Source organism: Sinocyclocheilus rhinocerous, unplaced genomic scaffold (genome assembly GCF_001515625.1).
Source record: "Sinocyclocheilus rhinocerous isolate Xijiao unplaced genomic scaffold, SAMN03320098_v1.1 scaffold1206, whole genome shotgun sequence".
Lineage (NCBI taxonomy): Eukaryota > Metazoa > Chordata > Actinopteri > Cypriniformes > Cyprinidae > Sinocyclocheilus > Sinocyclocheilus rhinocerous.
This window is the reverse complement of record NW_015659931.1, coordinates 162,380-177,383: the sequence shown is the minus strand read 5'-3', so window position 1 is coordinate 177,383 and position 15,004 is coordinate 162,380. Positions and strand designations below refer to the sequence as shown.

At 35.2% G+C, this 15,004-nt stretch overlaps 1 protein-coding gene across 1 annotated transcript in view; it reads left to right on the top strand.

Annotated features, from left to right (window-relative positions):
* The window catches only part of anks1ab (ankyrin repeat and sterile alpha motif domain containing 1Ab), a 26,925-nt gene extending 13,561 nt beyond the window's left edge, over positions 1-13,364 (top strand). Inside the window, exons 4-14 of the mRNA XM_016533514.1 lie at positions 747-845; positions 1,197-1,343; positions 1,420-1,527; positions 2,010-2,180; positions 3,332-3,463; positions 5,645-5,716; positions 5,856-5,939; positions 6,236-6,373; positions 8,579-8,758; positions 10,423-10,521; positions 12,094-13,364. Coding sequence (XP_016389000.1) covers positions 747-845; positions 1,197-1,343; positions 1,420-1,527; positions 2,010-2,180; positions 3,332-3,463; positions 5,645-5,716; positions 5,856-5,939; positions 6,236-6,373; positions 8,579-8,758; positions 10,423-10,521; positions 12,094-12,213 — 1,350 coding nt within the window. The 3' untranslated portion in view covers positions 12,214-13,364. The remainder of the gene's footprint in view (positions 1-746; positions 846-1,196; positions 1,344-1,419; positions 1,528-2,009; positions 2,181-3,331; positions 3,464-5,644; positions 5,717-5,855; positions 5,940-6,235; positions 6,374-8,578; positions 8,759-10,422; positions 10,522-12,093) is intronic.
* The last annotated feature ends 1,640 nt before the right edge of the window (positions 13,365-15,004 follow it).

The following is a 15,004-nucleotide window of genomic DNA, read 5'->3' as shown; positions in this document are numbered from 1 at the left end:
ATGTAGATTCAATGTATAATGTGTTTTTTAATTCTGTAATATTTAATTGCTATAATAAAAAAACAGTTTATAATTTAAACTAAATAATTCCCTAATAAAAGTTTATTTTCAAAATTAAAGTATCATTTCAGTGCTTCAAAATAAAAGGGTACATGACATTTCAAGCATTTCCTTGCATTTTGACATGCTATAAGCCATTTAAAAATATTTCAAACAGTATTTTTCTACAAATTCTGCATTTTGATGGTCTTAGACTACATGGAATATTTGTTCATTTAAAACATTTAATTTATCACATTGCAGGACTATCTAAGTAAACTACAAAGCAAAACAGCTCAAATATTAAATAGATGTAAATATTTCTTAAATATAGGCCTATACATGTATGTGTGTGCATTTACATATACAGTACGTATAAATATACACAGTACACACATATTATGTAAACAAACTTTTGTTTTGGATCCAATTAATTGTGATTAATCAATTTGACAGCACTATATATATATATAATTGCATATAGATAGCTAGATGGATACATATTTTATATGTATATGTGTGTAAATTCATAAGAGGTAATTGGTTACTGGTTTGAATATTCTTGCAATGCGCTGACTAAGTGTCTGATGTTCACAAGTACTAGATGTACCTGAAAGTGTTGCAGCAAACTACACATGCTGTCACTTTTATGCAACACTTGATTGTTCTTGTAAAGCAGAAGCTAATGTGAATGTGCATACGTTCAGGGGAGTAACGTGATGGAAGATGGGAACCTTCAGGAAATTGGCATCACCGACCCAGGCCACAGAAAGAAAATCCTTCATGCAGCAAAAAACCTCCCAAAGGTAGCGCGTTTCAGTCCCTAAATAGTATTTGGACACCAAGTGGGAAACCAAGTGGCATTTATTTTTAAAAAGATAGCACACTTTTCAAGCACACATTTCATCCACTTCCACTTAAAATGACCTTGGGACTGGATGGTTAAAAGTCATTGCAAATATATCTCAGAAAGTGAAGTTAGTTGTGAAAAAAGATTTTGTTTGCACTTGGTTTGATATTTTGTCATCTAATGCAATCACATTCTGACATTTAAAGTGTTACTTAAGTGTCCAAATGTCTCTCCTGGCTTCTCAGAGTGAATTATATTTCCTACACTATGCAATTTATTTTGAGACTGTGTTTTTCTCCTCCTTTAGGTGAAAGCTCTGGGGTGTGACGGCAGCACCTCTCTGTCCTCATGGCTGGAAACTCTGGGTCTTGGAGAGTATCTGCACAACTTCCTGTCTAGCGGCTACCGCACCTTGGACTGCGTTAAGAACCTGTGGGAGCTCGAAATTGTTAATGTAAATGTGCTTTTCATGCTGGTGTGTAAGCTTTTGTGTGGTCTGATACACTGACAGTTCTTTTTTCTCTATGCAGGTGTTGAAAATTGGCCTTCTTGGTCACAGAAAAAGAATCATAGCCTCAATAGCAGAGCGACCGTATGAGGAAGCACCTTCAAAATCCAACCGCTTTTCCCAGCTCAAGGTAATAGACACAATTTAGCATCATTAAAGGCAGGGTATGTGATTTTTCAAAAACACTTTAGAAAACTGATTCGGGCCGAATAGCAAAACAAACTTGTAGCCAATCAGCAATAAGGGGCGTGTCTACTCGTGATGTGGAGGAGAGAGCTTTCAGTGCATGGGACGGACATTAGCCGAGCCGAGCGACAGAAAGATAGAGATGGCGGATAAAAAACAAAAGAGGAAAACGTCAATATTGGTTTTGCTTTGTTTCACAGAACTAATCGTTGCCTGGGTTGCGTACGTATATGTGGGGCGGAGCTATCAAAATAGGGGCAATACCCTTTTGGGGTAGGGGCGTGTTTGTTTTGGTGATTTCAAATATCAACATTGGCTACCAGAAATCACTTACTCTGCCTTTAAGGCCCAAAATGGATTTAAAATGTCAATACATGATATTCAGATATAACAATAAATATGCTTTACCTTGCTAATGTGTATCAGATTCAGGACCTGTTGTCTCAAAATACGTCACCGCTCAGTTATATGGACCCGTACACCAGTCGCTCCATGGATATGTTGCTTCCGTTGGGAGAATCAGGCAGAAAGAGCCGAGCATTGGATCAGGATGGCAGTATCTCCCTTCGCTCCTTCGGTGAAAGATCACGCTCACATGTAAGCACCTCTGTGACTAAGATCACTGTGATTATAATGACTCCTTCAAGTAATGAATCACATTGGAGTCTTCCTGTGAGAAATGTTGCAAACCGTGTAGTTCTACATTACATAATAAATAAAAATGCATAGTTTTTATTAATATTTTGAATCAGTTTTTTTAGATTGTTCATTTTAATTTTAGATAAAGTTTTAGTAATTTTGTTGTGTTTTTGTTATTTTTAGTAGTTTTTGGGGCTTTTTATGTTTGTTTGTTTTTTTCATATTTTTTCCATTTTAGTTTTATTTGTTTTAGTACATCAAGATAAACTATATTAAAATGAGAAATATTGCCTTGGCAACTAGCTTAAATGAAATGTTTTTTAAATATTTTATATTATTTCAGTTTACATTTATTTTATTTAAATTAAAAAACAATTTTTTATGGTTTTAATTTAATAACCCTGATTCTTAACAAACACTGATGCAATTGTAATTCTTAGAAATTAAGGTAATAAAAAAATTAAATATTAAAGTAATTATTAAAAAATAATAGTGAATTTTTGTGTAGTGAATAGTGAAAAAAAATGTTGTACTTGGGAGCGTGGACATTTTAAATGTGACATTTTTGGACCTAAATAACAGAAAACTAAAATTATGGTTTGCTTATTATTTAATATATTTTTATTGTTAATTTTTAACAAAAAATCTGTAAAAACTGTTTTTCTTTGAAGAAGCTTATTTCTGTTAAATGAAATGAAGATTTCAGTTCAGATCTAGTTTTAATACTAAAAGTGATTTTTTTTCATGAAACATATTTAGTAATATTTACTATTTATGTTTCCACATGCTCTCTAACAAATTAGTTAAAATGCTTATGAGGTCTTTGTGAAGAATTCATTCTTGTACATGTTTGAATGCTGATGTCTGTCACCACGGGGCACAGTAACACGTCTGAACACCACAGAACATGAATAATTCATACCGCTTTTAAATAAGGCAATTTTTCAATAATTTAAACTCATTATGCTTTTAAATTTATGGAGGAACAATAGTAAAATGCTGCAAAATACCATTAAATATAACTCCACTTTGAATATAAATATACAGTGTATCTTTTTTTCTTTTTTTAATTTGATGTGACTCAGATTGCACTTGTTGTTTTACATTAGGACCGTCATGCAGATCGACATTCGCGTCTAAGTGTTCGCCCTTCCAGCCACTCTGCCACATATACCACAGTGTCCACCTGGCACCACCACCCTGAGAAACTTATCACCGAGTCCTGCGTTTATGAGGCCAGAGTAAGTCTTTTCTATGAGGATTTGTCAGTTTATACACTTCACAATAGATTTATAGACAAATGCCATTTTTTCTGATAGGAATGGATTCCAAGCTTTTAACAAAGGGTTGGTATGATAGTAACTTTCTTCAGTTGCTCTCATACACCCAAAACCTATCAAAGTCAAATATTATTTTCATGTTTGTGTTTTTATCAAAAAAGCTGAAATCTGATTTAACAAAATAAAGATACAGTATTTCAAAAGGAATCGTTCACCCATAAATCATAATTTGCTGAAAATTTACACACACTCTGACCATCTAAGGTGTAGATGGGTTTGTTTCTTCATGGGAACAGATTTTGAGAATTTAGCATTCCATCAGTTGCTCACCAGTGGATCCCCTGCAGTGAATGGGTGCCGTCAGAAGGAGAGTCCAAACAGCTGAAAAAACATCACAAGTAATTCACACCACTCGTCCTTCAATTAATGTCTTATGAAGTAAAAAGCTGCATGTTTGTAATCAACAAATCCATCATTAAGGTGTTTTAACTTCAAACAGTCTCTTCTGGCCATAGTCCATAATAACACTTCATCCAGTAAAACGTCCATCCCCTGTTGTCCTTTCAAATCAAAATTCACACACACATTTGTTTAGAGCTGTTTTGGCTTGTAAACAGTGCTTGATCTGTGCATATTTCTCTCCTGATTCAGATGAGATGACTTTTTCACTGGAGAATGCAATATTATGGATAGAGGACACAAATTTTAGCCGCAAACAACAGTTTAAGGTTAAACAGTCTTAATGATGGATTTGTTTCTTACAAACACACAGCTATTTTGCTTTTTAAGGCATTGATTGATGTACTGGAGTGGTATGGATTACTTGTGGATTATTGTGATGTTTTTATCAGCTGTGTGGACTCTCATTCTGACGGCACCCATTCACTGCAGAGGATCCGTTGGTCAGCGAGTGATGTAATTCTACATTTCTCCAAATCTGTTTCCATTAAGAAACAAACTCATCTACATCTTGGATGGTCTGTTTCAGCAAAATTGAATTTGCCAGAGGATAGTAGAGAGAGGTCAGGAAATGATGGTGGATCAGGAAATGACTCGAGCTGGCTTCAGACTCACAGTGCCTGTGTGAGCACCACAGTGTGTGCACTAACCAGTACGGCTCAGGTCATCAAGATCAAAACCAGAGTCTAGATTTAAATAATAAAAGATCCATTAATGAGCACCACATTAAAAATTAAAGTGCTCTTTTCAACGTCATTGTTATTTTGGGATGAAACTGAGAGAGGAAGTATTATGTAGCATAATAGCGATAGATATATTAATAATGATAGATTTATAGATTAATTTCAATTAAATGCTGTTCTTTTGAACTTTCTATTCATTTTGTTTTCCACAAAAATATAAAGCAGGACAACTGTTTACAACATTGATAATAATCAGAAATCTTTCTTGACCAGCAAATCCACATATTAGAATGATTTATCTGTGACACTGAAGACTGGAGTAATGATGATGAAAATTCAGCTTTGCATAAATTACATTTGACAATTTTTTAAAAATAGAAACATGTTATTTTAAATTGTAATAATATTTCATAAAATTTCAATTTATTAAAAAAACATCTGCTGAGTGAATAAATGTACATTTCTGACTAAATATATTTAAATCATGACAACTCTCTGTACATTTTAGCATGGTGATAGATATGACAATGTTAATGTATTTGGTCTTGGCGGAACAGATCTGCTACGCTGCTGCTGAATTGCTGCTGCTGTTGGTTATTGCTGTAGTTGTAGATTATTGCTGTTTCTGCTGCAAGCAAGTACAGGAACTTGCTACTGCCTATGCATTCGGCGATACGGTGCCGTGAGTATTTAAGACATGCTGCTGCTGCACAAATAGCATATAAAATAACCCCGTAGCAGATCTATACAGGTGGAGCTGGGGAAGGTGGAGGGTTTCAGAGAACTCTGAAAGCGCGCTGCAGGAATCTCAAGTGAATGCTAGCCAGCCATATAAATGCAAGGCAGTAAGCTCATTGGCTGCATATGCAGCATGAACCAATCAGCTTGTGCCAAGTCGTTTAACTCTCTGAATATCATCAGTTACGTTAACAACCCATCAGAATACGCCATCTAGAGTTTCATGACTGAACTATATATTTTTCCATTCTTCCTTTTCCAGTATTTAGGGTCTGTGATCATCCGAGACCTACGAGGAATTGAATCTACACAGGAGGCCTGCGCTAGAATAAGGGTACATATACAGATATATTAGTCAATATGCTATTATATAATGTCTTACATTTTTGTTACGTTTTGTGCACAGTTTTGTGAGTCTGCTTTGGTCCATTAATCATTTTTTAAATACATTCTTGCCTTCTAATGTTTACCAGAAATCAAAGGATCACCGGAAAGGTCCCGTCATAATACTGAATATCACCTACAAAGGAGTCAAGTTTGTTGACGCAGCCACCAAGGTAAGAGCAACTGCCAATACATACTGTAACTAAAGTTAACATGGGTTCACCATGTTAAACTAGGAGAGTTAAACTGTTTCTCATTATTAGTGGTGTCTGCTAACCCATCACTATCAGAGTTAGAGATTTGTACGACAGTGACCCATCCTGCACTATTTGTGGCACAGACATGAATGATAGATTATGGTTATAAATGGTTACATAGCCCTATGGTTATGCATTAGTGAAGTGCTCATGTTTTTTGCGGATGTTTGAAAATTGTGATGGACTCGCTCAGTATTTTTGTACTTTTGCAGGCGATGGTTGCAGAGCATGAGATCCAGAACATCTCTTGCGCAGCCCAGGATCCGGATGACCTTTGCACATTTGCATACATCACAAAAGATCTGAAATCTGGTTATCACTTCTGCCATGTTTTCACTACAGTAGAAGTGGTGGGTGTTATTTTTATCTAGGGTTGCAAATGGGTGTGGAAAATTTCTGGAAACTTTCCATGGGAACTTAATCTGGGGAATTTTGGAAATATTCCAAGTGGGAATTTATGGGAATTAATTGAAAATTTGGAGAAATTTAAATAAGCTGTATCATATACAAACATAAATATAAACAATATGGTCATAAGCTGACATGCATGCAAACTAATAATTTTTTTTTTTAAATGACATTTCTGACTTTGATTTAATTGTAAGTAGAACTTTAATAAATTATATTATTGAGCAACACAAAAGCATGTGTGCGTTGATGAATAAAAACTTAAAAAAAGATCAGCATTTATTCAAAATAGAAATCTTTTCTAACTATATATGTCTATACTATCACTTGTTATCAATTTAACACATCCTTGCTGATTAAAGTATTAATTTCTACTGACTAAAATTTCTACTAAAAAAACTACTGACCTCAACTTTTGAACGATAGTGTATTGTTAAAAAAAGATGTCTGTTTTAAATAAATGCTGTTATTTTTAAATGTTTTATCCATCAAAGAATCCTGAAAAAAAGTATCACAGTTTATATATATAAAAAAAAAAAATCTAATTTCAAAAAACTCTTTCCAAAATTGATAATAAATCAGCATATTAGAATGATTTCTGAAGGATCATGTGATACTGAAAACTGGAGTGATGATGCTGAAAATTCTGCTTTGCATCACAGAAATACATATATTAAATAAATATAATATATTAAAACAGAAAACCATTATTTTAAATTGTAATAATATTTCACAATATTACTGTTTTGTATTTTGGGTCAAATTAATGCAGGCTTGATTAGCATAAGAGACTTCTTTCAAAAAACTTTAAAAATATGAATGTGTCCAGTACTGTACTTCTGTATGATAACAGAAATCTGGCTAGCAGAAGGTAGAAGAAAGAGCATCACAGCTTGAGCTAGCTAGCACATGATACCTAGCCCTTATAAATTGTTAATGAAATAGTGCTAACTAGTTTATATTTAGCATATCTGATTTACTGGCTAGCAAGCTACTGTATAAACACATTTTGGTATTTGCTAGTGAAACTTTAATACCATAGATCAAATATATTTACCCACCATGTAATATCAAAACTCACTTGAATGGATGCAGTCCTTGGGCTAAGTAGTGTGCTGTTTGCATGTGATTGAGGAATGTGCAGAGTAGAAATTTTGAAAACTGAATTTACATAAAGTCTTGTTGTTTAACCGAGATTACGCTGCAACGTTTACATTTAAGTTCCCTGTTATAGGCTAACCTGCAATTGTGCAAATTCCCAGTTTATTCCCATTAATTCCTGTTAATTCCAATGGAATGTTTCCAGTTTTAAAAATTCCCTGAATTTTTGCAACCTTATTTTTATCTGCTCTTTTATAGGGGAACCAATCAGGATTAAAAGAGAATAGGTTTATTAAAGTCAATATGAAAACAAAATTAACCCTGTTTACTTTCATATTGAGTCTAGTTATTGAGCTAATAATACAGTCTAAAGTATAAATCAAAATTTACAAGCAAACGAAATGTTTGTTTCTCTAATTTAATTTATAATATTAAGGTGTCAAGGTGTTTTTCACCAAAATGTAATTACATTTTCATTGATTATTTAATTAAATGTATTTTTTGTCTTATATTAATTTTATTATTTATAGATAGATAGATAGATGTTTTATTAATATTTCTCACTTGCAAGCTGCTAAAATAAAAAATATAAATATGAATGGTAAATTCAATTTGTTTCTGAAGTATTGATTTGAATCTACACAGGATATTAATTTTTAATATTTAACTAAATGTTTTTCTGAAATACTGAATTGAATCTACACAGGATATTAATTTAATAATTTATTTTGTTATTAATTAATTTTTTTCGGACACTGAATTGAATCTACGTAGGATTTTAATTTTGATAAATATAACAATTTAATTAAAATGTTTTCCCCCATTACTCTTACCCTTTAAATTAAACAGTGTACTGCTTTATGTAAATGAGCTCTGTTGTGATTGGCTGTCCTCTTCACATGTGAAAATTAGTAACACTTACAGGTTGCGGTTTGACTGTCAGGTCCAGTATAGTTTTCTCTGCCACTTTTCATGGCCTTACTGAGAGTGAAATCCCATATTGTGTAATTATTTAATGACTCAGCTAATGGCTGTTCCCCATATAGACACAGACCTATGAGATCATCCTTACGCTGGGACAGGCGTTTGAGGTGGCGTATCAGATGGCTCTCCAGGCACAGAAGGCCCATCGTCACAGTTCATATGCTGGTCCAGCCTCCGAAAACATAGAACCCAAGACCAAAAGGCCCACCTCGCAGTCCCGCAATAGCACCCGCCGCTCCACCGTGAGTATGACTTCAGCACATGTTATCTGATAACATAGTATCATGAATATATTGTTCACATATTTTTGTTTGCCTCAGAAAACAGTATTTACAGTATTGCACTTACAATGGATGTCTACAGACTTTAAATGCAGAAATATGTAAAAAAATAAAATAAAATGCAGCTTACTGGTACATTAAAGGCTTGTTAGTCTCATGTAACTAATGTTAAAGTCTTTTTTTTTTACTTTAGAAACCTTGTGTATTTTCAAGTTTATTGCAATATATCTTCCTCCATTTTGAGTGCATCACTGTAAACATGATTTTTGCTTTCTTATACAAACTGTGGGATGAGTCAAAATTATTCTGTGTGTTAATCGACAGCTTGTCACAGATGCTGTCCATAAAACTTGAAACCTAAACTAAAATATTAAAAAAATAGACAGAATCGATAGACTTCAGTCAGAGTAAATGTCATATTTAATGGCTGTGAAGTATAGAGGTACAACTGATTTGCAGTTTTCTGACTGCCATTAAACAGCTTGGAAGATCAAAGTCAATTTTTAATTTAACTTCGACTGGATTCGTCTTAAAGAAGAAAGTCATATACACGTAGGATGCCTTGAGGGTGAGTAATTCATGGGCTAATTTAAATTTTTGGGTGAACTAACCCTTTAAGGTTTTTCCTAAATGTCTTAAGGTCCTTGGTTGGAGATTGTTTTCACAAGCATTATTTTCTGGAGTTTATATGTTCTCAGTTACACAGCTTCCTTTGCAGCTTCATTTGTATTTATGTCAGTTTAAATATGACTTCTACTCTAAAAAACGTCTATATTACATTTGGGTATTTTGAGTCATTTTTGACACAATAAAATCACAGCACACGCTTCATTGTTATTTGTGCCTGGTTCAATGTGGGATTGATTTTGAGTAGCTAAATTTTAGTGTTAATCCTTGGGTCATTTCTATTCTGCAGTACCTTCTGAACTTTAAGGCTTCTATAAAAGGATATAGCAGCTGTTCAAAGATATGTTTTGGTCAAGCACAGGCTTTCTTAAATATGATTAGATTATTTGCAGAATTGCAAGACAATAAACATGAAGGAAATTAAGAGCTAAAGTTATCCGTTGTTGATCAAGGGACTGATAGTTAGCTTATATTACAGTGTCAACAAGAGGGAAAGATTCATTTTGCTCAATTTTAAGTTAATTTTGAGATTAAAAGTTCTGATTTTGAAATGTTGATATTCTATACGAATTTCTGTAATGTTATCAAACTGGATTGAATGTTTTAGAGTGAGACACAGCTAATATAAAAAAGCAAATTTTATTCCCAAGAAAACATATTGATTAAAAAAGGGAAAAGAAATGAAGAATGTTTTTTTTTTTATGTTATAAGTGCAGGATGAAAAAACATCAGCTAAAACCAAGGTAGTGAAACCATTTAACATTCACCATGTTCAATTGTGATAAAAGATCACGTGATTTCCATCTTTAACATTTTTTATGTTATTTAGACATATATGATGGCGTGGTAAAAATGTATTTTTACGTTATAGAAATGACCCACATGGAACAGGTGTCACCTCCAGTCCCGTTATATTTTTCATGTCTTATATTACTTTATTTTGTTGAGGTAAGCCTGTAATCTGTGTCTCTGTGCTTCTGCCCGGTCCTCCTTCCCAGGGTGCACCTGTGCTTGAATGCCGCTGCTGTTACTGTCACACGTGCTCCGCCCACCGCCCCTCCTACCTCCCACTGCCCTCTATCAGCCCTGGAGTTCAGGTTCTGCTCTCTCTTTCTCTCTCTCTCTTCCTCACATTCTCCAGCACTCTTCTTCCTGCTACATCTCTGGCTTTCTCTTCCCTGCCACTTATTCACTTTACTAATTTTCCTGTTATGTTTCCAGTTTTCACTGTTATCCACCTATTTTATCCCCCCCTCATATACATTTTTGGTTGACACTAGCAACAGGTCACAACTTTAAAATGTGGTACAAGTAAAATCGTTTAAATTCAAGAGTATTTAAAGGTTGCAGTCATGTACAGAATTCAAGGATGAAGATATGTTGTGTCATTGGCAAATTCTTGCTTTGGCCTGAGGATGTTCTCAATATGTCAGCAAAATAAGGTTTAAGCAAATTTCACCTGTCAAGAACATACCTGTCCAGGTAATATTTCACTCGAGAGTCAAAAGGAAATAAGATATTATATTTTGCATGAAGAAAATGATTATTAAATGATTGTATTCAATTGTTTTGCATTGTGTCACTTTGATGACAATTAAGAGTTGAAAAAATGGCAAAATATTAGGCCTATTACAACGTGAAAAATTTAAGGGGGTCTGAATACTTTCCGTACCCACTGTATATACACACACACAAATACATAAAATATATATGTGTGTACGCACATACATACACACACACACACACACACATATATAATGATAGATACAGGTAGGCAATATATTATTTAAATTGTTATATTATTTAAATTACATTTTTTATTTGTTTTTAATTTTTAATTTTAGTATTTATACTTCATTGTAGTGAATTTAATATTGCTTAATCCTTACAATAATACAGTAAAAAATTAAACATCCATATGTATTATTATGGTAATTTTGTGCATAATTGTCCTGGAAAAAATGTCACAGTGCAAAAGTCTAATGGTTCTAAACATAGGCTCATTTTTAATGTATGCAAAATTTACATTCTGAAGAGATTTTGGAGTGAAATGTGACCCAGACATGTTTTCAGGAGATTTATTCAGTTATAGATGTACTTCACAGATCACTACACAATTTTTCAATTGGGTCTACCATGCCTGGAGCAATGTCTTTAAAATTATTAGAGAGTAAAGTGGAACGAAAAGTTTGTGTCGCCTAACAATGTCATTGAGAGGACTTTTCAAAAACAAAGTATTGCGTTTTAAGCAATACTTAAAATGTTGCGTCAGCAACATTGGAGACAGCTATCTTACATTTACACTTTTTATTATCAAACTCAAGATCGTCACTTTTTTGGAAACAACTTGAAATGACAGTATCAGGCGACCTTCTTAAAAGACACTACACTAGCGATTTCAAGATGAAGATTGTGTGCAAATTGAATTTAAGAATCCATTTGCAAGAACGTTTGTCTGTTAACTAGCAGCTAGAATGAGCATCTGTTTGTGTATGAACGTTCAAACCAGCATCAGGTCCTGATATCAGTGTTGTTGTCTATATCTACGGTGAATTCTCCTACATGGTGTTCATCCTCAACGGCCATCTCCTCACTTTTGTGAAATGTGGGTTTCCGTTGGCTGCCATTCTCTCCTGCAGTCTCACTCATCGCTCCTACTTCTCCGGCAGATCGACCCTCTGGAGCCGGAAATGGACCTGCAGTCCCTGGGCAGCACCAGTTGGCTCTTCGATCCGCGGGAATCCTCCAGGCCTTCGAGTAGCACCAAGTATGAGACCACCATATTTTGAAGCAGGGCACGGCCCTTGTCCAATCCCGCCTGCTGCCCCATTTCAACCCCACGCCCCATAAACTCGAGTGCCCCGTGCCTTCTCACTGTGATTTGTAGCCTCCCTCAGGGCAAGACTACTTCCCACTCCAGTCCCGACCCCGGCCCTTGCCTGCATTGCCCTCTCGGAGAGCCGTAAGCCTCCACCTTCCTTTTTTGCCGTCTTGACCGATGAGCGCTTTCTGGAATCCTTGGATTTGCCGTATAACCAGCCTCCTCAAACTCTTCCGTCATGGTCCGAAATCGCCTCTGTAAGCTTCCCTATTTTATACATTACGCTGAATGTTTACGGTTCGGTCCCTCGTATCAGAGGGTTCTCTATCACAAAACCTCCAAACTTGACACTTGTAGCATTTCTACATCTCCTCATCCGGACGGACATGTTGGCGGAACTTTATTAGAAATTAGTAGATCCACGAGCTCTCTGACTGCAACAGCAATACTAGAAATGTTTTTCAAGTTTACGTACATTCACGATCATGAATGCAACATGACGCAGTTTCCCATCGGCGCTCCTCGAACCCCGTAGCACTAGATCACTTTTTTTCCCCCGTAGTTGGACCCCTGTTTCCCCCCCTGCAGTTCTTTAGTTTTTCAAGAGTTGGGTCTGTAATCTCGATTCACATCCAGTGCTTCCTTTTGTCTTACCAGGCATCTGCAGCTCTGAGGCCCTCGGAAGAAAGACTATGCCTGTTTAGAGCGTTTAGAGTTTGGGATTTGAAATGCAATACAGTTTTACTGGGAAGAGTAGAATATAGCCCCAAGAAAGTGGAATAACCAAGACAACATTCCTATTCTGTTTTCTTGTTGGAATTTAATTGACTTTTTATCTCATAAGGGAATCCATTTTGTTTCGTAAAGTTCTATATTTGTAACTTTACATTGTTAACATCTCATAATAAGTGTGTGTATAACCTATGTTCATTTTGTGATTGATGATTTGTTCTGTAAAATTAGTTCCCTCTGAGATTTCCACTACAAAGTCATTTGCAGAAAAATGAGACAGAATATTTTCGTAGACATAATAATAGTAAATGTTACTTTTTTGAATTGCAAAAGAATTCCCACGGTGACAATTATCTTTAGAGAGAAGATAATGAAGCCAAGAAAAGAAAAAGCACTAAGGCTAGAGAGAAAAAAAAATCTCCAAACAGCCTTATTGTGACATGTACTGAACGTTTGGAAAACCACTGTAAGTTTGCACCACTTTGTTTATTCATGCAAAAAAAAAGTTATTTTAGTGTATTAGATGCTATAGAAATCTGCTATTTTACATTCTTGGTGGTTTATGTTTTGTCTTGTTTCATGTGCCATGTTCACACTGCAGTTAAATATGATTCCCCCCCCACACACACACTCACAGTTCCTTTACTTAAAGAAGTAACAACCGCATTTTGAAACCAAATTAATGCACGGAACATTTAAAAGTATAGTGAAAATGAAAATTCTATCATCATTTTTTCACCCTTAAAGGCACAATATGTAAGATTTATTAAAATATCCAAAAACCACTAGAACAGTGTTATATATTTTGCTGACTGGTGTACTTACATTATCCCAAATGTTTCGAAGAATGTTTAAATCCAGAGAAATAAGCAGTTTTAACTAGTGACACGGACCGTGTCCATAGTGTCATTGTGTCGCCTGCCAATGACGTCATAACCCCTCGATTTCCGGTTTTGTTTTGTAGAAAACATGGAAACACCAAAGAAGCTTTACTATATGGTGTGTGTTTTAATAGACCGGTGACGACCGCACAGAGTAGCATTATAACAGAACTTTCAAACGTATCTAGTATGATAAAACATCGGCTGTGGGGATGAAGACCACAACTCCCATGATTCCACACTCAGTCACTGCCTCATCAAACTACACCTTTGTCTATTTGTTTATTTTGAATACGCGCCCTCTAGCGGCGAAAATTACATATTGTGCCTTTAAGTTGTTCCAAACCTGTATGATTTTCTTTCTTCTGTCAGACATAAAAGAAGATATTATGAAAAATGTTGGGAACCAGACAAGTTGCCAGAAGCCAGCGACTTCCATAGTATGAAAAAAATATTATGTAAGTCAATGGCTACCGTCAACTGTTGGTTACCAATGGTTTGGTTACCAATATTCTTGAAAATATGTATTATGATCAACAGAAAAAAAGAAACTCATACAAAATGATGACACTATTAATTTTTGGGTGAACTGTCCCTTTAAGTAGCGACAGCTGCATTTTATTAAAGGGGTCATATGATGCTATTTTAAAGATCATTATTTTGTGTATTTGGTGTAACAGAATATGTTGACATGCTTTAATGTTCAAAAAACACATTATTTTTCAAATACTGTACATTATTGTAGGTCCTCTATGCCCCGCCTCTCTCAAACGCTTCGTTTTCTACAAAGTCCCCTCCTTTGACAAGCGCAGTCTGCTCTGATTGGCCAGCTGACCCAGTGCATTGTGATTGGCCGAACACTGCAAGCACGCGTCGGAAATGTAACGCCCCTTACCATAATCACGAGCGTCAGCTTTCAAAGTAAATATCAAGACAGTTAATAATGTCGTTAGTTTTACCATCAGTTCAAGCCCGAAAGGGCAACAGAGTCGCGTGACAGACACAGTGATGATGCAGTACACAAGCCGCGGTTAAGACAGCTGACGTGCTATGATTTCTGACAGACAGTTCACTCTCCTGTGATGTGACCCTGTTCCCCTCACACACACACACACACACACACACACACACACAACGTGTACTTAA